Source organism: Cucurbita maxima, unplaced genomic scaffold (assembly GCF_002738345.1).
Source record: "Cucurbita maxima cultivar Rimu unplaced genomic scaffold, Cmax_1.0 Cma_Scf00001, whole genome shotgun sequence".
Classification (NCBI taxonomy): domain Eukaryota; kingdom Viridiplantae; phylum Streptophyta; class Magnoliopsida; order Cucurbitales; family Cucurbitaceae; genus Cucurbita; species Cucurbita maxima.
Window position 1 is genome coordinate 2,913,206 of NW_019272017.1, and position 22,232 is coordinate 2,935,437.

General features: G+C 34.2%; 4 protein-coding genes and 1 long non-coding RNA gene across 7 annotated transcripts; 4 read left to right on the forward strand and 1 right to left on the reverse strand.

Annotated features, from left to right (window-relative positions):
- Positions 1-211: 211 nt before the first annotated feature.
- LOC111480225 (protein DJ-1 homolog A) lies at positions 212-5,511 on the reverse strand. Its single transcript, XM_023125150.1, has 8 exons — positions 5,288-5,511; positions 4,969-5,169; positions 4,301-4,450; positions 4,018-4,200; positions 3,331-3,411; positions 1,577-1,777; positions 1,365-1,505; positions 212-607 (listed from the first exon to the last, which is right to left on the reverse strand). The coding sequence occupies exons 1-8, from the start codon at positions 5,432-5,434 to the stop codon at positions 401-403; spliced, it is 1,311 nt and encodes a 436-aa protein (XP_022980918.1). The 5' UTR covers positions 5,435-5,511; the 3' UTR covers positions 212-400.
- On the forward strand, positions 2,157-3,041 carry LOC111482273. The gene is made up of 2 exons (XR_002718176.1): positions 2,157-2,245; positions 2,354-3,041. It is a non-coding gene; the product is annotated as an uncharacterized LOC111482273 (long non-coding RNA).
- Positions 5,512-7,230: 1,719 nt separating the features above from the next.
- LOC111481801 (ubiquitin-conjugating enzyme E2 36-like) lies at positions 7,231-10,727 on the forward strand. Its single transcript, XM_023127403.1, has 8 exons — positions 7,231-7,418; positions 7,622-7,649; positions 7,834-7,920; positions 8,410-8,468; positions 9,388-9,429; positions 9,516-9,589; positions 9,757-9,854; positions 10,461-10,727. Exons 1-8 carry the CDS (start codon positions 7,383-7,385, stop codon positions 10,496-10,498), a joined length of 462 nt encoding a protein of 153 aa, XP_022983171.1. The 5' UTR covers positions 7,231-7,382; the 3' UTR covers positions 10,499-10,727.
- Positions 10,728-12,334: 1,607 nt separating this feature from the next.
- LOC111480509 (tubby-like F-box protein 7) lies at positions 12,335-16,884 on the forward strand. 3 transcript variants are annotated; one of them, XM_023125596.1, is made up of 5 exons: positions 12,335-12,436; positions 12,471-12,898; positions 13,453-13,540; positions 14,812-14,941; positions 16,073-16,884. In XM_023125596.1, exons 2-5 carry the CDS (start codon positions 12,548-12,550, stop codon positions 16,656-16,658), a joined length of 1,155 nt encoding a protein of 384 aa, XP_022981364.1. In that variant the 5' UTR covers positions 12,335-12,436; positions 12,471-12,547; the 3' UTR covers positions 16,659-16,884. The 3 variants fall into 3 exon arrangements, with proteins under 3 accessions (XP_022981364.1, XP_022981373.1, XP_022981381.1); XM_023125605.1 differs by having other exon boundaries at positions 12,491-12,898; XM_023125613.1 differs by having other exon boundaries at positions 12,495-12,898.
- An 816-nt stretch (positions 16,885-17,700) lies between these two features.
- Positions 17,701-21,790, forward strand: LOC111480394 (alpha-1,3/1,6-mannosyltransferase ALG2). Its single transcript, XM_023125405.1, has 8 exons — positions 17,701-17,829; positions 18,882-18,998; positions 19,375-19,568; positions 19,643-19,748; positions 19,855-20,002; positions 20,163-20,305; positions 20,951-21,117; positions 21,191-21,790. Exons 1-8 carry the CDS (start codon positions 17,769-17,771, stop codon positions 21,482-21,484), a joined length of 1,230 nt encoding a protein of 409 aa, XP_022981173.1. The 5' UTR covers positions 17,701-17,768; the 3' UTR covers positions 21,485-21,790.
- Positions 21,791-22,232: the final 442 nt, after the last annotated feature.

The window sequence follows — 22,232 nt, forward strand, 5'->3', positions numbered from 1 at the left end:
GCTAGTTTGTGCGGATCTCTAACTGTTATAAAGGGACAACTGTTTAGCCCTACTATATTTCATGTCCAAACTCCAACCTAAACCTAGCTCGTAAGGTGTTAAATTCTAGATGAGTAACTACCATGACTTGAGAGTTGAGTCGCACTAACCGGGATTAACAATCCATAATTATTCCTCCAATATGGATTCCAAAAACATGGATTAAAAAAGAAAACCTCAGGTTGAGACCTTGCATTTCAGAGGTTATATAACTCAGTTTATTATTCAACAAACATCTATACAAAATTTCGAAGTGGATTCACACGTTCAAATGAGTATCAACTCTCCAGTTCATACAACTCATTCCATTCATAGTAGCTAAGATAACGAAACACTCACAGTGAGAATGCTCGAATGACATTTATTCACTGATGAAGACCATTGTTTTTCCCAGCTGGACTGCCATGTCCCTTCCAAACAGCTTCTCCACGATTGCCAAAGAAAACTCCATCGTAGTTCCAGGTCCCCTGCTTGTAATCAGGTTTCCGTCAACTACCACCCTGTTTTCGATTTCGCTTTTGTCGGACAGTTTGTCGCACAATGCAGGAAAAGCAGTGGCTTTTTTATCCTGAAATGGTAGCAAGCTCATTTTATATTAAAACCGTACTATAAATGAATGAAAAGTAAAAACTGGTTTTTGTTAAAGTTCTTAAATGGTAATGAGCATGAAATCATACGGGACAAGAAAAAAGTCTATTGAAATATTCAACTCCTTGCATGCTTCATTTCCGAGGTCAGAAATTAGGGACCAAGAATGAATTATGGATTTCAGGGAGTCAAAAAATTTGAGATAACAAATATCATAGATGAAGTTGTCGAGAGAACTTCAATCAATATTGTCAATATGTCCAATGTACAAAAGTTCAAGATCGTATGAGGAATACTGCAAATTGTTTCAGTGTCTTTTTTTTCTTTGAATATCTACAGAGTGTCTAGACTAGTTTGTGACAATTTCAACTAATCTTGCGAATAACCGACTAACACTACCATATTTAGTTGCTAAAGAAACACGTAGGATTTAAAATCCTAAATAGGTATCCACCATGGATTGAATCCCAATCTCTCATTTTGAAAATCTTACAATGCAATCTACTTAGCCTGCTAATAGATATGCACAATGTATATGAAAGAGGCACAAAATTTATATGAAAGCTCGCCTTTGTTGGAGTAACATGAAACTAATGACTGATTAGTTACAAGAGATACACTCTGGTTCAGCGAAAATAATGCTGTATGAGATTTATAACTTTCCCGAACGGAGTGATCTTAGTGTATAGGGCCGTAATCAGGAGATGAAAGTAATAGAAAATATGGCAAGTTAATACCTTCAACAAACCATGGGGTTCTAAGACCAGAGCTGGGGATGCACATATTGCTCCATAGGGTTTGTTTGATTCTCTCTGGTTCTTTAGCAGATTAATCAGTTTTTCAGATTTTGCAAATGCTTCGGCGCCACCAAGCCCTCCCTGCAAATATGCAGGTCAAATTTAGTTCAAATTAATCAATAATACATACAATCCAAAAAATTCAAACTCACAGGCAAAACTATTAGGTCGTATGACTGTTCAGCAGCCTCATCGAGAAGTAAATCTGCCTCCAGTTTAACTTTTCGAGAAGCAAGAATCTCTAGTTTGTCCTCAACAGAAGCCACCACCACTTTCCCTTTTGCTCGTCGAAGAATGTCAATGATCATAACAGCCTCCATTTCCTCAGTGCCATTAGCTATAGGTACGAGAATCTGAAGGCAAAGTATGAATATTACCCACTATACACTTAGTAATTCCAATTTCAAATTAAAACAAGACTACCATTTAGTTGGAATAATTGTTTGGTGATAGTACTATCTCTGGAATAAAATTAAAAATGAACACCAACGTTGTTTAGATTAAATTATTTAACTAATAGCAAATAAAAATTTGATAATTCTTCATATAGCTTGATATATGAGCGTACCTCAAGAACGTTGAAAATGTCCCCATGATTGTAACTATTTTTAACTATTGAATAAGATAGTTTCTAAATAGTAATTGGTATCTTTGTCTTAACAAAGGTATTGAACTTTGTGTAGATACAACATTTTTTGCGGTGCAAAAGATTTAAATTTCTTTACGCATCAATCTGGTTTCTAAATCTAGACTTGTACTCAATTTCCAGCCAAAGCATGTTACTTTCCAACTCCTTCAAAAGTCACGGGAAATATAAAGGTGTTGCACATCCCAAGACCAAAAGGTAAAGAGAACTTTTCATTATCCAATATGATGTTTTCCAAAGGTAGATAAGCAGATGCTGCTAGTTTATTCCAGTAATCACTCAGACAAGGACATCATCAAATAAATCCATTCCACAGGTAATTGTGTTCCTTACAACTGCCTAACAATGTTTTAAGAGGATTAAGGCACAAAATGAGGTGAGGCGTAAACTCTTAGGCATTATGAGGTGTAACCCTCATTTTAAATAGAAAAAAATAAATAAACAGTGTAAAAACATAAAATATTATGTTCCAAATATTGCAGTATTCATATAAAAGTTTAAAATACATCATTTGTTTAATTGGAACGAAACATGATATCTAAAAAACTAGAGAAATATTTTTTTAAAAAAGAGAGAGAGAGAGAGAGAGAGAGAGAAAACTTTAAAAAGTTAGAAAAAAATACTGAAAAAAACACATTGGTTCTTTTTAATTAGAAGTTAGAAAAAAGAATATTTAACAAAATCAAGAAACTTGTACTCCTTAAAAAAAAAAAAAATTAAAAATTAAACCACAAACAGTAGTAAAAGGGTAGATTGAAAAGGCGAAGGTAGTGGTCTGGCATCACAGAAAAGACAAAAAAGAAAGAAAAAAACTGAAAAGAAAACGGTGCAATAAATAATAAACAAAAGAAAAGAAGGTTGAACTCATTAAATAATGCACTACCACCGCCAAAAGCCACCACAGCTAGGAATTTGTAGAGGTGTTGGAGCTTCAGTTGAGGCTTACGCATTTCAACCTCAAAACGTAAGGGGAAAAAAACTTCCAGAGGCTACGTTAATCAGAAACTATTTCATGACTATCTCTGTACTAGACCAGTAGACTTAGTATCCAACACCTCCAATCAGATATACACACAGATGTACGTTGATGGATATTGAAATAGATTTAGACAACATATTCTAAGCATGTCAAGAAATAACTCGTACAATTGAAGCACTTTTTCCCTGTCAGAAAGCAGAAGGGACTATTGTTTGATGCATAATAGAAGCAAGTTACAGTGGTTGCAACTATTATAAATGAGTAGAAGACATAAACCTTACCCTTGGGCCATCACCAAATGTCCAATTCTCTTGATTATACTCGGCAATAGTATATTCATGACCATGGTTGGAACGCAACAACTGATTAGACATTAAAAGAGTGTATATGGATAAGCAAACGTTGCATCAAAGAAGGATCTTCGACAAGAAAATACAAGCATTAGTCACTCTGGCAATTGACAAATATCTAAAAGTGATGTAAAGGAAATAGAATTATAAAGTAGTAAATGTTCCCAGTACCCTTTTTTGGGAGAAGCAGTATCTTATTTTCTTCAAATTCAATTTCCTTCATTTATGTACCTTGTTCTTTGAATAGAGTTCACCACAGATGAAGGCATTCATATTAAAACCATTTATGATAGGTAAAATCCTTTCAAGAAATCCTCATTATCTATAAACATAAGCAGGCAAGGAGACTATCTTCAAGCCAATTAGCTACTTTCACAAGGGATTTTTCTAAATTCCATCCTTTTTTTACTTTTTCAATTCAATACTCTCGCATGAATGACCAACCCCACTCTTCTCATCTCTGTTGTTCTCTTTTCCATCACAGTAATTGTTCAATTGCGCTCTGCCTATTTTCATCTAGCTATTATAGATGTATGTTTTTACCTCATCTATTTAGAATAAATATACGCGTGTGTGAGCAGCCAAGTGTACAAAAAAGGAAGAAGAAAAACACTGTACCAAAGGTGCAGAAACTTCATCAGCCTTCTCTTTCCCATACAACTGCTCAACCAGCGCAACAGCAAACTCCAAGGTAGTACCAGGCCCACGACTTGTCACTACTTGGCCATCAATCTGTACTCGAGATTCAACAGCAGTTGCAGTAGTTCCAAGTTGCTCCATAAATGATGGATAGCATGTGGCCTTTCAAGGACAAGATTTTGAATAAAAGTAAAATTGTGCAAGCAATTCATCATAAATCAAAACAAGACTTGAATCTCGAGAAAAATATCAGCCAGCTTACTTTCAACCCCTTCAGCAAACCCCATGAGCCAAGCACCACTGCCGGTGAAGCACAGATTGCAGCATAAAGTCGACCATCTGCAGCTTGCTTCTTCACTATGTTCTCCAAAACTGCACAGTCTCTAAAATTGGTAGCACCTGGCATACCTCCCTAGAGAATGAGAAAAGCAGAAATTATGCTTCAATAAAACAAACAGTGAAACCTAGTCCAATGAAAAGGGGTATATAGGACTCTGAAAAACCAAGTACATCATAATGGTAGCACCATTGGGCTTGAAGTTTCAAAGCAAATGAGTCATACAATCAATATGGCAAAGCAAAATACAGCTATCGATTATTATGAAATATGACCCAAAATGATGGATATAAACCACATAAATCAACTGCTCAACTCCAGATTTGGTTACTAAATGCAGTGGTGAGAGTGGTGCCCCCATACCGATAACTTTTGATAAAATCAAGTCAAGATATCATTACAAGGAGATTCGAAATGAAAGAAATCGGACTCCATAGGAAACAGAAACCCTCGTCGTCGATCAACCTTCAATCAACAAATTCTCGAAAACAAAAAAGCGCGGCATCTCTCCAGACCAAACGTCAAAATATTAAAAACGCAATACCTAGCCAACATACAGCAAAAAATTAAAAAGGAAGAAGAGAAATTCATACAGGAAGTGCGACGAGATCGAAAACAGTGTCCTCGCAATCAGAAATGAGAGAATCAGCAACAATCTTAATCTGATGAGCTGCATCAACACGAAGATGATTCTCCACGGAAGCGACGGTAACATCAGCTCCAGAACGTCGAAGCACGTCAATGGTGATGACTGCCTCGAGCGGCTCGGTGCCGTTCGCAACCGGAACCAAAACCTAAACATCCAACAAAAAAGAATTGCAAACAGAAACAAAATTGACAAAATGAAACAACACAAAGAAAAGGCAATCGCTAAGAGAGGAAGATATTCCAATTCGGCATCCATAATAAGACCTTGCGAGCAGGTGAAGACGCCATAGCAGCCCGGATGGAGAAGAAGCGGTATCTGCGAGAATGTAGTTGAGGAGTGAGTTTCGTTGGTGTGAAAGAGCAGCGTAGAAGAAGCGAGAAAGGTCCCAATACTAAACGTGAAATTGCCATGTGTACAAGGAGGGCAGAACGGGTAATTTACAGTAGGTCTCAGTAGTCTTAAGAGGCATCCGTGCTTGAGCTCGAGCTTTGGCTATGGCGGAAATGATTCGTAAATTATCTTCAATGAAAGTTTTCGTTGTAGGGGTTCACGTTCGCTGTGGTTCCGCCACGTCATCCGATCCCCTGTTCAAATATCACACTTTTTTAAGGGGTTAAATAATAGAATATTGTTTTCAAATTACTAGTACTTCTTGCCTCTCGAAAATACAGAGGGGCAAACCGTTTAACTAAATCCGAAACAACCACATTTTGTCACGTCAATTTTTATTTAAAACTGTAATATATTTCATCGTACTGGGAGTACGATTGTCAATAACTAGGGCTATATAAACCGCTCAAGTTCTTCGATTACAGCTCTTTAATGTGATTTGAATTGGGAGAACAAATGACAATGGCTAGAACGATGCTGACAGGTCTCTATGCGAGGAAAATTAGCGTATGACTGTCCTGATAAAAAACTGATCGTTAATGTAGAAGGTAAAATACTTGATCCTAAAAACTTTTGTTACGGTAATCAATTTTAATAATTTATATAATTTTACGTTATAAATAATGAGTTAAATTTGTTAAAATTTTTTAATTAAGTACAATTTTTAATAAGTTATTATTAATTTAGTAAATTCAATAATTAATTTTATTACACATATTAAATCACTATAAATTAGTTAATAATTGACTGCGTTGAAAATAAACTTACATATAAAACTAAAGTAAAGTAATTCAATTTTGTGTTATCACAAAAAAAAAAAATATTATATATATCGTCGTAAATTGAATTCAACCTTTTTTTAATTATTTTTTTAAATGCTCAAAACTTTTTCTTCTCCTATTTATGGGAAGATTACTAGCGTTGTATTTACGCTTACTCGAACCTGGCACTGTTATTTATTATTTATTTTTTAATTTTATTTGTCGATTATCTAATTTCAAAATTTATATTATTCGTGTAATTCTTTTTAATCAAACTATTTTGATAAATTATTGATTTCAAAATTTTCGGTCAATGGGACCTTGTCCTTGTTTGTATGAGATAAGTACGAGGTCCCTCAAATTTGTATTGGGTCGGTTGTTTCTAACTCATATTTTGCGCAAGAGTGAGGTGACCACGTCACTAAGAAGAGGGTTGTGGAAATATGGAATGCTCGGTCTAGGTTGAAGGTTAGTTGAGCTTTACTTTAATCAACTTCGAGCTCCATGCTTTAATCGAAGAGTTGGTCAACCTCATTTTCATTGTCACGTTTTGTGTTTATCTAGGTTCAAGGTTTTTTGCAACCAAAGTAGCTTGGTTAACCTCGACCAACAAGCGATAGCTTACCTCGATCTAATTTTTGACGTCTATGTACCTCCAATTAATTATCTGATCATCCCTCTATTGGACGAACTCAAAGCAATATTACTGTTGTAGGGTGAATCAGTTAATAATATATATATTTTTAATTATAATGTTAATTAAAATCTAAAAAAAAAAAACTATATTTATAGAGTTTGTATGATTTTTTGTAATATAAAAAAATATATAATAAAATTAGTTTTAAAATTCTATATTTTACCTTTCAAATCAATTTTGACTTTTATAACAAAACATAAGATCCTATAGTAAAATTTTAAATAAATATTCAAATAGAATTTTTTATTTCTTATTTTTACTAAAATCAACTAAAGAAAATGATTATAAAAAGGAAAATAAATAAAAAGATTGGTATGAAAAAAAAAATCTTATAAATATAACCGATCGCTTATTGGGACAGAAAGATCGTAATAATTGGAGTGTGCAGAAAGTTGTACCTTCAAACTTCGTTCAAGTATTTATAATCTAGAGAGAGGAAAGCGTCTCCTCTCCAATCTCTCTCTTCTTCGTTTCCTAAACCCTATCCCAAGCTCTGCAATCCGACCTCAAATGGCGAACAGTAATCTTCCCCGAAGAATCATTAAGGTAAGATCTTTGATCTTCTTCGCGATCTTCCTTGTTTTCCACCCCGATCGGTTTGTCTGGCTTGATTTATTCGTTTGTTGGGGAAATGGTCTCGTTTTGTTGGGTTGAAGTTTTCTTTGTGGGATTTCGATGAATTTTGTATGTATTTTGTTAGTAGAACTGGGTTATTGATTGATTTGTTCCTACTTTGTGATCAATCGCAGGAAACTCAGCGTCTCCTCAGTGAGCCTGGTGAGTTTTTGATTATTTTAAAGGGTTTGAGTTATTTGATTCCTGATCTTGTTACTTGGAATTGTTTGTTTTTTGGGTATTGGGTGTGGATAGGTTTTATGGTGTGGATTTATTCATCAGATAATTATGAAGTTGAAGTTCATTTTGATTTATTTGATCTTGATCTCTGATAATGTGATTTTAGCCCCTGGGATTAGCGCCTCGCCGTCAGAAGATAACATGCGATATTTTAACGTGATGATTCTTGGCCCGACCCAGTCACCCTATGAAGGTAAATTACTTGACAGTACGTTATGGTTGTGGGAACGTCAAATTATTTTGAAAATTTTGCTATTCCTTTGTTGGTAATATGGATGGTTATAGAACCAACTACGTATTCAAGTGAAGATTGGCTAAAGTGTTACTGATATTGATATGTTTACTCCTATGAAAATGGCATGTCGTTATCAGTGAAGATCAACTGTGGGAACATCTTTTACTCATAAAGACCTCAATTTTGTTTAGTTAAGTATTTTACTCATGTCGTTTGTGCTTGAACATTTCCTTTATGCCCCATGATGCAACAGTAGAATACTACTGTTCTGAGCTGCAAAGCTTGAGAACATGCTGGTTATCATGCCACGATTTTTATTCAATAATGTTAATGTATTCCTTCAATCTGAGTTCCTTTTCTTCTTATCCTTGGTCACATTTAATGTTGTTAATCTGTTTCTATATTGTTCTTCGCATATACTTGTGCTGAATTCAATGTACTTTACAGGAGGAGTTTTCAAGTTGGAACTATTTTTGCCTGAAGAATATCCTATGGCTGCTCCCAAGGTAATTTGCAATTCATCATTCCTGGGATATCTTCCCGCACTTATTCGACAAATCCTACTTGCATTTCTTCCACTGTTATTCTTTTCAAATAATTAGACATGTTTACCTTTTGTTTTGCGTTACATTAAAAGAAAAAAATTATTAGCAAATGCATCCAATAAAAATCATAGGGCTAATGGGTGATCACCAAATATTGTTGGATCATTTGAAAACTTCTTATGCCAAATGTGCTGTTAAATTTTCATATAATTATTGAGCTACTTATGTTTTCTTGTCCTTACTTCTTGATTGTGATTTCATTTATGGATCATGAGATTGTTAAAACTTCGTTTGATATTGGATTTTCCATAATTACTATTCTTCTTGTCGAATTCGCATCTTCCCCCCTCTGTTAAGGTTTTCCTATCTTGCACTGAACATATAACAAAAATTCCAAGTCATCATAATTTATTTTGCATACACGTAGTTTTTAATGTTTCACGAATCTTGACATTTACGTCTATAATACAACTTAATTCTGTTTGATCTATGGAACACGTGGGAATAAATTTATATTGCTATTACATGAAGAAGTTTTTGGTATTTGAGATCGTCATGGTTGGAGATGGGAGGATAGTTTTTTTTTTTTATGACCTGCTTCATCAGCCGATTGGTTTGAAAGACTGAGAAGGGAAACATGTTTGGCTGATTTTTTAAAATATAAATTTGATCCACATAGAAAAGAGACGTATCCAAAGGAGAAATTTTTAATCAAAATTGAACAATCTTATTTAAGGGTTGTCCAATAACTGCAGATTCTGTATCTAGGTACACTAGGTAATCCTATTGGAACATATTTTAACCTGTTTTGAGTTCCTCCACCGCCACCTTTTCCCTTTTCCCTTTTCCATTTTCTCACATTTTTTTTTTGTGGAAACAGGTTCGATTTCTGACGAAGATTTATCATCCAAATATTGATAAGGTAAGTGTCTACTTGCGTAGTTCTTATTGCCATCCTCACCAACATTCTGCAGTTGGTTGCTGATGGCGTGAATTTCTGCAATTAAGCTTGGCAGGATATGCCTTGACATTCTGAAAGACAAATGGAGTCCAGCTCTACAGATACGAACTGTACTTTTGAGGTATATTAATGTTTAATGCAATTTTCCAGTGCATCCGCATATTAGCTTTGAACATATTGCATGGTCTTTCACTCATTTAATTCACTCTAGGGATACAGATCTGAAAATTTGACCACCGTGTAATTTATGATAAATTTAACTATATCACTTTGGTTTATATATCACAGTATCCAAGCACTTCTGAGTGCTCCAAACCCAGATGATCCACTTTCCGAGAATATTGCCAAACATTGGAAAACGAATGAGGCAGAGGCTGTTGAAACAGGTGAGTTGGTCTACTTTATTGCTTTTGTTGAGCTTTTCTTTTTCAATGAGTAGAGGCTTTTCTTTAGTTGAATCAATGTGGGTCGTCAACTACTAGACTTTAAAACTTTATAATTAGTTATTAATAAGAACTTATCTATTTAATTATGCTTAGTAAAGTAAATGTTAATTTAAGCCTAAGATGTCAATTGGCTAAGACATCGACCCGAGATTCAAATCTTAAAAAAGTTCCAATTTTTGCGACCTACTTAGGTCATAGATTCGATTGAAATCTACCATTAGAGAAATTATTAGTGTTTTTTTTACCGAACCAAAGTGAATTATTTGTTATTTGAAAGCAAGTATAAAGAAAGAAAGATGGGTATGAAAGGTAGAAAATAATGGAAAAAGTTACTGAAATTCAGATTCGTTTGAACTATCTTCTTCACTGTCCAGAAAACAGGTGAGTTACATTATCATTCATCCTGTCTTAGGATTTTGTTCCTCCTGACTAATGTTATGATTGTCTGGTAATTTTGAATAGAAGAATATAGATCTCTTAGAGTCAACTAGATTCGATTTAGTGTAGGGGCTGACACCATTTTGTGATTGGTTCTTATTCTGTCAGCAAAGGAATGGACTCAATTATACGCAAGTGGCGCCTAAAGGGGGAGGAATTACAGAAGTCTTTTAATGTTGTTCGGTTTAATAACATGAATCTAATGTCTATGGTGTACCCATTTGGTGTGGATTTGAATGAAAATCTGGAGGAATTTATAGTGTCAAAAATCTCTAAAATTGCGTCTGTTTTGGCGGGAGTGTGTGCCCCCCCCCACCATACTTTGTATGATGAATGATTAGATGGATTATATTCTTATTATAACTTCTCCTATTATCTCCTCCCAATCTTCAATCTTTCTCAACCTCTATGGAATAACAACCTTTCTCCTCCCCTTTTATGTGTTTGTGTTTATTTATTATAATAAAACATTATATTCCAGCGTGGACATTTGAACTTATAAAGTGTGTTAGACGAACATAACTCTCCACAATAATATGATATTGTCCACTTTAAGCTTTGAGCATAAACTTTTATGGTTTTGTTTTGAGCTTTTTCCACAATAATATGATATTGTCCACTTTAAGCTTTGAGCATAAGCTTTTATGGTTTTGTTTTGAGCTTTTTCCAAAAGGCCTCAAACCAATGGAGAAACTATTCATGGATTAGACCAGGCGAGGCTTTATAAGTTAAATTTCAGCCTTACAAACTTAGTAAAATTTTGATTATTTTTATATTAAATGAGTCAGCGCAGCATTTAACTTGTTGAAGGAAGACATTTATTACTTGAAATGTTGATTTAGTCCTCACCTAATATCTGTTTGGAATTGTTGAACTTTTATCTACTTTTTATTTAATCATCTAAACCACCCCATTTAAACTATATAAGTCCGATTGAATATTGAGTTAAGTTGAATGGTTGAAAAATACAAAATTAAATTTGATTCACTTATTGTAATTTTGTTGGTCGGACCCAACTTAAATATAGATAGAGATTGTTAAGAAGATTAAAAATAATTGATGAGATTTTAGTTATTAATGTGATATATTGTGGATAAATATGATTTAAAAATAAATTAAAAAACAGCTCAATAACTCAACTTAATTTTTAATTTGGGAGTCTATAGTGAATGATGTATATTTTGTTTCGGGTCACCAATCCAATAAACTCGAAATTTCAGAATTTGTCAAAAAAAAAAAAAAAAAAAAAAAAAAAAAAAAAAAAAAAAAAAAAAAAAAAATCATAGATGACTAAATAGTCAAATGTTCTAGTTAAAAATTGACTTCAAATTTCAAATTTGGTTTCCAGTAATAATTCCATTGCCGAGGACTAAAATTTATGTTCTACCCCTTTAAATATCTTTCTTTTTCAAGAATAAATGGTAAAAGTCAAAATTTGACTATATATATATATAAGCCAAATTTTTTAAAAATAATTGCTAATATTTTGAAATAAAAAAGTAGACTAAAAATTTTAAGGAATTTATAGGAATAACAACAAACATATATCGAATAAATTGTCAATAAATAAATATAATTTTTAACAATATCAGGTAAAAATTTACAAATAAAAATAAAAATAATAGCATTTATGTAAATATAATTATTAAAAATTAATTTCAAAACATGTGGAGCATAATCACATGGAAAGTCTTCCAACTTATTATAAAATATTTTAATTCCAATAATTAGATAGCACAAACCCATTTTGATTTTGTCACACCAAATAAATAAAGTATTTAAAAGGCTTTGAAGTTAGATTTAAATAAATTAATATTTATGTGAAGAAATTTAAATTAAAAAAAAAAAAAAGCGAAATATTTGAACAATTATTTTTAATTGAAAAGAAAAAAAGAAAAGTATTTGTGTTGGATGGACCGAGTCGTGAAAGTGGAAAAGCCCAAACTCCATTTCTTGCCTCCTCAAAATGCTAAACTCACAGCACTGTCTCCTCAACGCCTCATCGCATCTTTCGCGTTTCCTCCCTTCTCCTTTCCTCACGGCCCTGTCTCTCTAACATCTCCTCCCTTCTCTCTCTCTCTCTCCGCGATTTTCCTTCTCATCTTCTGTCCTGTGTTTTCTCTCTCTAAGATCTGTCATCTTTCTCTCTCTCTCTCCTTTCACCATGTGATTCTGAGCCCTAAAAACCAGCGGCCATGTCTCTTCGCAGATCGTTTCTCTCTCGGAGGTTTTCCTCAAAGTCGTTGTATAGAGTTCCAAATGGTGTAGGAGATGGAATTCTTCGAGTTGCTTCGTCGGAGGTCGAAGATGGCTCTGGTCAGCTCAGCGGCGGCCGGATGCAGCCTGAATCTGCTTGGTCCTCTATGCTACCGGAGCTTCTTCGGGAGATCATTCAGCGGGTTGAGGCTTCTGAGGATAGTTGGCCTAACCGCCAGAACGTTGTTTCGTGTGCTTGTGTCTGTAAGCGTTGGCGGGATATTACTAAGGAGGTCGCCAGGGCCGCCCCTCTTTCCGGGAAAATTACTTTCCCTTCCTGCCTCAAACAGGTATTTCGCGGGATTTTGTTTCGGTAATCATCGAATTTTTTCTTGTTCTGATATTGGTTTGAAATTGGATGCAACTCGTTGTTGTTTGGTAGCATTTGCTTCTTCTCGTTCATATTATTCAGTTCTATCTCTTACGTGTTTTCGGTCTTAATTTATTTGAATTACTTTTCGAATTCAACCTGCTACGTATTTGGGATCGATGGATTGGTTTTCCTAACACAGAGTTGGTTTTTGAAAATGTGTTCGTGATTTCCGGGTGGAGTTTGAGGTAGTTGGCGGTTTTCGTTGATTGGTTGAGAATTCTATTTGTTCTCGATGGGGCAATTCCAGATATTTGTTGTATTGAATGATTAGTGACATGGGCTTGTTGCATTGATTAACCGAAGTTTACAAATAATTTTTTAATTTCAAGGCTACCCTAATTTTTAATTTCTTTCTGAATCTTATCAGAAAGCATAGTCCTATGAATTGAACAAACGTTAATGTATTTAGAATCCTGATGGTATAATTTAAATGTCCGAACGTTCATCTAAATATGTTAATGTCTAATGCAGCCTGGACCATGCGATCCTCCGCATCAGTGTCTTATAAAAAGGAACAAGAAGACTTCAACATTTTACCTTTATCTTGCCCTTGCACCATGTGAGTAACTTCTTGTAGAGGAAAAAGGGTAACAACACTGAGATGGGATCTAAGTATCATCCATTTTATGCCATGTAACTTAGAATGAATGGCTTAGCTAACAGTATTTATGTTATCGTCTAACTTAAGAAAGGCCGAAGAGATTTTTTTTGTGCAGTCGAATTTATTGGGCTATGCATGCTCCTCTTTCCCCTTTATTCCCTAGGGAAAGAAATTAAATGAAATACATGTTTTTGCAACCCATGAACATGATGGCCGTTAATAAGAACTTAGAAAATCGTTTAAGTGGGCTCAACTCTTAATAAGGACTTGCACAGTTACTGAACACAGATAATTTGATGGAGGGGGGATATATATTCTTTTGAATTTGGGTTCATGATGGAGTGGTATATCTTCTCATGAGTTTTGGTCCAGGATCATATTTTGATTTGAACATTTCGTATGATAGTTTTCATTAAATAGTGAATCAACTTGAGCATTCTTTTAGGTTTTATGGTTTAAATACAACTGATGAGTACCAAGGTATTGAGAATGTAACCCTTGGGCCTTGGGTGAATTTTGTTTTTATCTTTGCGGTTTGTAAATGGTTTTTCTTTTCTTGTTCTCTTAAACACTTATTTTGGTGGATGTAATACTTATTCTTTTTGCAAGTTTTGGTTCATTTATCCACTGTCTTCTGATCTCTTATCCTTTTGTTTTCTTTCTTTGTTACTTTATGTTTATTCCAAAGGACCTGGTCAAGATTAGAAGTGTTTTTTGTCTTCTGTATAAGAATTCTTAGAGAGTGGCATGAACAAATAACTAGGCTTATGTTTAACTTGAGTTAGGATTGATTACCATGTGGGTTACTTGGTTTGATAAAAAAAATTTCCCTCGCTCACATGAATGAATAATTGACTTTATGAGAAACACCCACCTTTTTAACCTAGGCATAACTCAATGGGTTAAGCTATTACAATTTTGACCAAAAGGTTGGTGATTCAAATCCCACCAAGAGAGATTTTCTTTAACAAAACACAAAATAGAGATGACCGACTATGAATTGTAGTAAGATGTTCATGAATTTTACAGACTTAAGATTTTTTTTAGTATTATTTTATATGTATGGTTCTTTGCATTTAAATTGCAACTTTTGTGTCCAGTGCATGACTTGGTGGCCACTGATGACTGACATGTCTTGCCTATCTGTTGTTTGTTATTTTCTTTTAGTAATGGAGGAATTTGTATATGTGGTATGAGCTGATTATGGTTTTTCCCTCCTACCTCTCCAGCATTTACAGATAAGGGAAAATTCCTCTTAGCTGCTCGAAGATATAGGCATGGATCTCATACTGAGTATATAATATCTCTTGATGGTGAAGACCTATCCCAAGGAAGCAATGCTTATGTGGGGAAGTTAAGGTAAGATCTTGTTGTTTAGGAAATTTAAGACGGAACAAATTCTTTATTTTGGTGCATCATACTCTTTGCATCCTGTTTTATATGCTGCTTTCTTTTCTTTTGGATATCTAATATACTAGGAGGCAAGCTAGTTTTTGATGGTGGGAATATCCATGTCTTCAGCCTGATCTTCTTGCTCTCCCACGAGGGACACTGTCATTTTTTTTTTGAGAATTACAAGTACCAAAACTATGAAACTACGAATTTTAGTGGGGTAATGTCCTATAGCCACTTCTTTTTGCCTTATCTTAGTAAAAATCAATCTACCGTCTCTGTTTATGGGTCACTAGTTGTGGCATCTTCTCCTTCGTTTATTTATTTATTTAAAAAGAACAATAATAACAATTACTGTTATTTTATGGTTCTAATTTTGTTTGTCAAGTGAAAATTTTAAAGAACATTGGTGATCAAGAGACTTGAAAAGAATTTTTACTGTTATTTTGTGGAATAAGGGCATGTTTAAGAGTGATTTTGGAATGACCAAAATCAGTTCTGTCATGCCCAAGTGTAAGATGGACAATAATTACAGAAACATCTATTATTCATGAGAACTCCCAGAGTAAGCTACCTTGATAGATAACTGAATCTCAGACCTCCTTCACGCCTCTATCCTCATCTTCATATATTCTACCCCATTCTTGCCATTTTTCTCAAACAAGGGCTCTTAGAGCATTGAGTGGGCTATAAGGTGGGCTCTTCTTTTAGTTTTCCTCCCTCTATTGTGGGCTCTCTTTTTGTTCGTCTTTGTACTCTTCTATTTTTCTCAATAAAAGCTCGGTTCGTGATAAAAGAAAATAAAATAAGATACAGTTCCTGCTGAAGATAATCCATGTCGATAGTTTGCAAAGAACTGCTTGATGCTACCACATGTTTAGTCACTGTAGATATTTCACACCTAGACTTTGAGAGGATCATTAGTTAACAATTCTCTTTTCTCTTTTTCGTTAATGTGCGAAAAATTATTTCATTGTGTTAGCTATAGGGAAATTTGCAGCTCGAAGTTTGTTGGTACAATTTGTAAACGTAGTAGTATGTCTTTTCCTTGTAATAAAATGCACTAAGTTGTTACCCCATTTTCTGAACCCTTTGCAGCTCCGATTTTCTTGGTACCAATTTTACAATTTATGATAGCCAGCCACCACATAACGGTGCAAAGCCATCGAGCAGTAAATCAAGCCGCCGCTTTGCAAGCAAGCAAATTAGCCCACAAGTTTCTGCAGGGAACTTTGAAGTTGGGCAAGTCTCTTACAAATTTAATCTTTTGAAATCAAGAGGCCCAAGGAGAATGATATGCTCTCTGAAGTGCCCTGTATCAGAAGACACTGGCACCAGCAAACCTTATGATGACTCGAAGATGAAGAAATCCGAGTCCTTTTCTCCTTCTTCTGGGTCAACAATCTTAAGAAACAAGGCCCCTAGATGGCATGAGCACCTGCAATGTTGGTGCTTGAATTTTCACGGTCGGGTGACGGTAGCATCCGTTAAAAACTTTCAACTTGTCGCTGCTGTTGACCATAGCCAGCCAGGAGGAGTTAAAGGGGACGAAGAAACAGTCCTCCTACAGTTCGGAAAGGTAGGTGACGACACCTTTACTATGGATTATAGGCAGCCATTATCAGCTTTCCAGGCTTTCGCCATTTGCCTTACGAGCTTCGGCACGAAGTTGGCATGCGAGTAGTAGTATATTTTACCATTTTTTTAAATTAAGAAACCAGGGCTTAATTGAGAAAAAAAAATGGATTTTCTTGTACATGGTGCTATGATTGTGTAATTGGGACCAACTGAAAATGAAGTTGAGAGCAACAAAAACAATATTGTGGTGCTAGCAAGCACTTTGGCTTCTTTAACTCTTTATGTATATGTAATATATAATTCAAAGGATGAGAATTGTTGATTCATCTCAATGTTTTGATTTTGTTGCAGCTGTATAACTCTACTCATTACCTAAACTAGTAAATTTTTTAGGTTCTGTTATTTGTGTTTCATTCCTTTTTCATCATATCTTTTAAGTCGTTTTTATAGGTTTGATTGTTGGTTGTTAGGTCTTCGAAAAGTAGCATATGGAGATGAGAGTGGACGAGCTCCCTTCCCAATGCATCTGATGAACAGAATGTGTAACATCCTTCAAAGAATTTTGATTTTTTTTAAGTCTAAATAACTTTATTTTATGTAATTATAAAGAAATTATATTTAATTTTACTCAAAATTTTAAATTATATAGTGATACATTTGTTTATTATTTTAGTTTTTATAATTTATAATTCTATGCTTTATATATTTGAGTTTGTGCATTTTTTTTAAATAAACAATTTATTGATATTTGAATTTGCATTTTTTTTCTTTTTGTTGAAAATGATAATTAAAATCTAATTATCTGCAAAAAAAAAAAAAAAAAAAAAAGTTGTAAANAAAATGATAATTAAAATCTAATTATCTGCAAAAAAAAAAAAAAAAAAATGTTGTAAAGATTGAAATTTGTACATCTATATATTTTACATTAAACAAAATTAAATTACCCATGAAGTTAAGAAGCTTATCAAAATTCGAGCCTACAGAATAAATTAATATTTTATGGACTAAATTTATAATTTAGTAATATTTAGAGTTGAACTTAAATAACGTTTTATAAAATTAGATAAATTTCTAGATGAAACAGGCTTTTTTTTTTTCTGGGCCCAACTGAAAAAGACCGACGGCCCACTAACAGAAAACTCTCCGATCGGCAGAAGCTCCCAGGGAACTTCTCTTTTCTGCAACGAGTTCGTTTCCTGAAGCCGAAGGGGAAACGATGGAATCAAGAAGGCGATCGAAGACGAGGATCGCCATAGTCCACCCAGATCTTGGTATAGGTAAGAGCATACGTTTTATCAACTGATTCAATTGCTGAATTTCGATCAACACCTCTTTTTCATGTTCTGTTGTTTAGTTGTTCGTATTTGATCGAATTGATTGATTTGAATTTTGATTTATCGAAGATGATAAAGTATTTAATAGCGTGTGAGCGCATTAGGTAGTGTTATGGATTTGGACGTTTAGAGAACCGAGGGATTGCACTGGCACATTTTGTGAATTTGATTCTTATTTATGTTGATTGGGGCTGTTTCTCTTTTCTTCTAGGAAGTATGGAATGCTGGCTCATCATTTTGAATTGCTGATGTGTGTTTATGTGTTTGATTTCCATCCATGAAACTGACTCACATCCGTTGAATCGTTGTGCCTTTTTATTTTTTATTTCTCTTCAAGTGGTATCTTTCTTACTCTGTTAAGATTACATTGTAAAAATTGAATTGGATTTAGTCCGACAACACAAGTTACTTTTTTTAGCTTATTATTTTTTTCTCCATTTCTTCTGATTGGCTAACACGTTAATCTTCGAGTTACAGGTTGAGAATACATTGAAAAAATATAATTTAACTTAGCTCAAAAACATAAGATTTTGATCCAAGTGGTGAGTTAACATACATTTCATCAAAGGGAAGCTATAATCAGTCACCTTTCTTTAGTTGTCTTTTTCCCGTCTGTTTCTATAGTCTAACAGGTGAAAGTAATGAAGTAAGGTTTCAAAACATCATCCAGAAAACAGAACAAAATCAAGGATGGATTTCTATAATATTGGGGCTGCAATTTGGGGAATAAAGCTGATAACCAGCAAGGAACGATAGAGTTTTTTTTTTTTTTTTTTTTTTTTTTTTTTTTTTTTTTTTTTTTTTTTTTTTTTTTTTTTTTTTTTTTTTTTTTTTTTTTTTTTTTTTTACTTTTATCATTTAAAGCAGATGATATGTAAAATTAGAGTCGATCAACAAAGAAAAAATTTCTCCATTCTATGTTTCATGTACTTCTAACTTTGAATCTTCAAAGGTTACTGTCATAAATAGCTATTAACAGAGTATGGTGCATACAGGTGGAGCTGAGAGGTTGATTGTAGACGCTGCTGTTGAACTTGCTTCTCATGGACATGATGTCCATATTTTTACATCACACCACGACAAAAATCGGTGCTTTGAGGAGACCCTTTCTGGTGTGCTTCACTGCTTTTATCTTCAATGGATCTGATATTGGAAATAATATATCTTTCTACTGATGAAAAGAATTTTATGCAATTCAAAAAATGGAAATTAGAAAGAACTTATTCTAATATTTTTGAACTTAAGAAGTCTTAGTCTCAATTTGAACGGGGCAGAATGAGGCATTTGTGTAGGATGAGGCTGTGATAATGGAATAATATATCTATAGATCGACTCTTGTACTATGCCAAGGAGACACGTCTATTCTGAGAAATTTCAACCTCCCCGTTTTTCTTCTGTGATTGATTCTCGTAGTTTTCTTCAAATTTCTGCAATGGTATTAGTATCACAACATATCATTCAAATGCATTCATTTTTAATTTCTTCCAGGCACTTTTCCAGTTACTGTGTATGGTGATTTCCTACCTCGCCATATCTTTTACCGCCTCCATGCAGTATGTGCATATCTACGGTGTATTTTTGTCACTCTCTGCATGCTGTTTATGTGGCCATCATTTGATATCATACTAGCAGATCAGGTTTCTGTTGTTGTTCCGCTACTTAAACTGAAAAGGTCATCAAAGGTATGAATCTTTTCCTAATGTTGTTCAGATGTCACTTTATCATGGTCGACTAAAGAAGCTGTGTGCTTATCCAGGTTGTATTTTATTGTCATTTTCCGGATCTGTTACTGGCTAAGCACACAACCTTGTTGAGGAGGCTGTATAGAAAACCCATAGACTTAATTGAAGAAATGACGACTGGTTTGGTTTCTGACAATTCATTCTACTTCTTTCAATTCTTATGTTGATTTGATATTACATTCATATACTCTTCAATATTTACATTTATCACTTAACGTAATCACAGGAATGGCAGATTTGATACTGGTCAATAGCAAATTTACTGCATCCACTTTTGCCAATACATTCAAACATCTCAATGCACGAGGAATTCGACCTGCTGTTCTTTATCCAGCGGTCAATATAGATCAGTTTGATGAGCCTCATACTCCGAAGTAACGGACATGTTTGTATATTCTTGTTCCTATGAGTTGATAAACTTTATATTGTGATTTGCAATATGTGCTTTTTCTAGAAAAATACTGTTATTGTTTTTTATTTTTATTGTATCTCTCTGTTATATTCATTCAATTTTTATAAATTCATTCATATCAGGTTGAGTTTTCTTTCCATCAACCGTTTTGAAAGGAAGAAAAACATTGAATTAGCTATTTCAGCCTTTGCTAGACTTGGCACACCTGAAGGAGGCGGCATTCTTCAAGATTACAATGTAGCTGATGTTTCCTTGGTCATTGCTGGCAAGTCTCAACTTTTTTTCCCTAGTACTAGCATGCATTGTGGGGGTGAAACAAATACCTGTTGTTTTGTTGATAAGTGGTGCATGGTGGATCATTCTTGGATCATAAGTATTGGCAGTAGTGTTGTCTCCTATCAAGAATGGGGTGTGAATCATTATTGAAAAGTTATTAATCTTTGGCTTTAGCATTGTCTTCTATCAAATAAGAACGGGGCGTGGACTGGTGTTGAAAAGGATGCTTTAAATTTTAATGTTCTACTGAAGTACTTTGCCATTGCAACTTGAGTGATTGCGTGCATTTGTTTGGAAAATGTTTCATTTGTGAAAACCCTTAGTTATGCATTCATTTTGATTACTGGAATAGAAAATGATGGGATCTACTTGGAGATTTTACCAGTTAGTTTAATACTTCAGCTCTTCTAAACATCAACCCTCAAGTGTAGAACGTCTGTTTAATACGCTCGGACGCTTTACTCTCGATCTTGGTGCTGCTTCATATTAATAATTGACTCAATGAGTTCAAGCTTGATGCAGTCTAAATTACACTATCATATTATTCGATGATTCTATTTTCTGGAGATTTTTTGCAGATTACTTTTGTAATTGTACAACTTTTTTAAGCATTTTTTTTCAAATTGTATTGCAGGAGGCTTCGATAAACGGCTAAGAGAGAACGTTGAATACTTGGAGGAGCTTAAGAATTTAGCTGAAAGAGAAGGTGTATCTGAGCGTGTTACCTTCATCACATCCTGCTCAACACTCGAAAGAAACGCCCTCCTTTCCCAATGCCTCTGTGTCCTCTACACGCCGAAGGTTTGTGCATCTCCCATTACACGTCCTAACGAAATCCTATCCTTTGTTCTTACAACAATATGAATTAATGCAGGATGAACACTTCGGCATTGTTCCTTTGGAAGCCATGGCAGCTTACAAGCCTGTTATCGCATGCAACAGTGGGGGTCCAGTTGAAACTATAAAACACGGTGTGACAGGATTTCTCTGTTCGCCTAATCCTCAAGAGTTCGCTCTGGCAATGGCGAAACTCATCCAGGATCCTGGGATGGCAGCAAGAATGGGGAGGGAAGCCCGACAACACACCGTCGAATCTTTCTCTACAAAGATATTTGGCCAGCAACTGAACCAATACCTTGTCGATAGCGCTCAACTCAAGAGAGACTGAAACTGCGGATCGGGTTAGTACCAAGTCGATTCACCCCTAGGTAATGCACAAACCTTTGAACCCTAACCTATGGATCATAAATTGGTAGAGTCAGACAGCATTTACAGATTTTACAGCTTTGTTCTATGTATATTTATTGTGCACTGTTGGGTCTCAGTAGAAGAAGATGTGAATTAGCATCATTTGAGCATGATTTCCTTGGGTTAAGAACTCATTTAGCGATGTCACAGTAGTTTCCTAGAACTGGAAGATAAATCTTGAGAATTTTGGTTGAGATTTTTAAACGTTTCAGTGGAACATTTTTTACTTACAGGAAAGAATTTCCTTAGCAGTTTATGTTTAGGAATTGAACTCGTTTCATTATTTCTTTTTCCCATTATCATATTGCTCTTAAATTCTTCATCAATGTTTTGCTTGAAAAATGTTCTTCAGTGAATGAAATGTTCAAAATTATTCTATTCTATTATGTTACTTAATGTCAAAGATGTTCAACTTAACATTGAAATATTTAAAATTCTATCATTATTTGAAGATCGAAGAATGAAATTATATCTTTTTGAAGATGGAAGTTAAATTAAATAATTTCTAAGAATTTCAAACATTAAAAGCTCTTAAAAGTTAAGAAAAATAAGATATTAGATTACAATTTTTTTAGAAGATTTTTTCTTTTGTTGCTTTCAACAAGTTCAGTATGTTGAGCTTAAAAATAATTATTGTTAATTAAAAACCAATAAAAATATTTATTTAA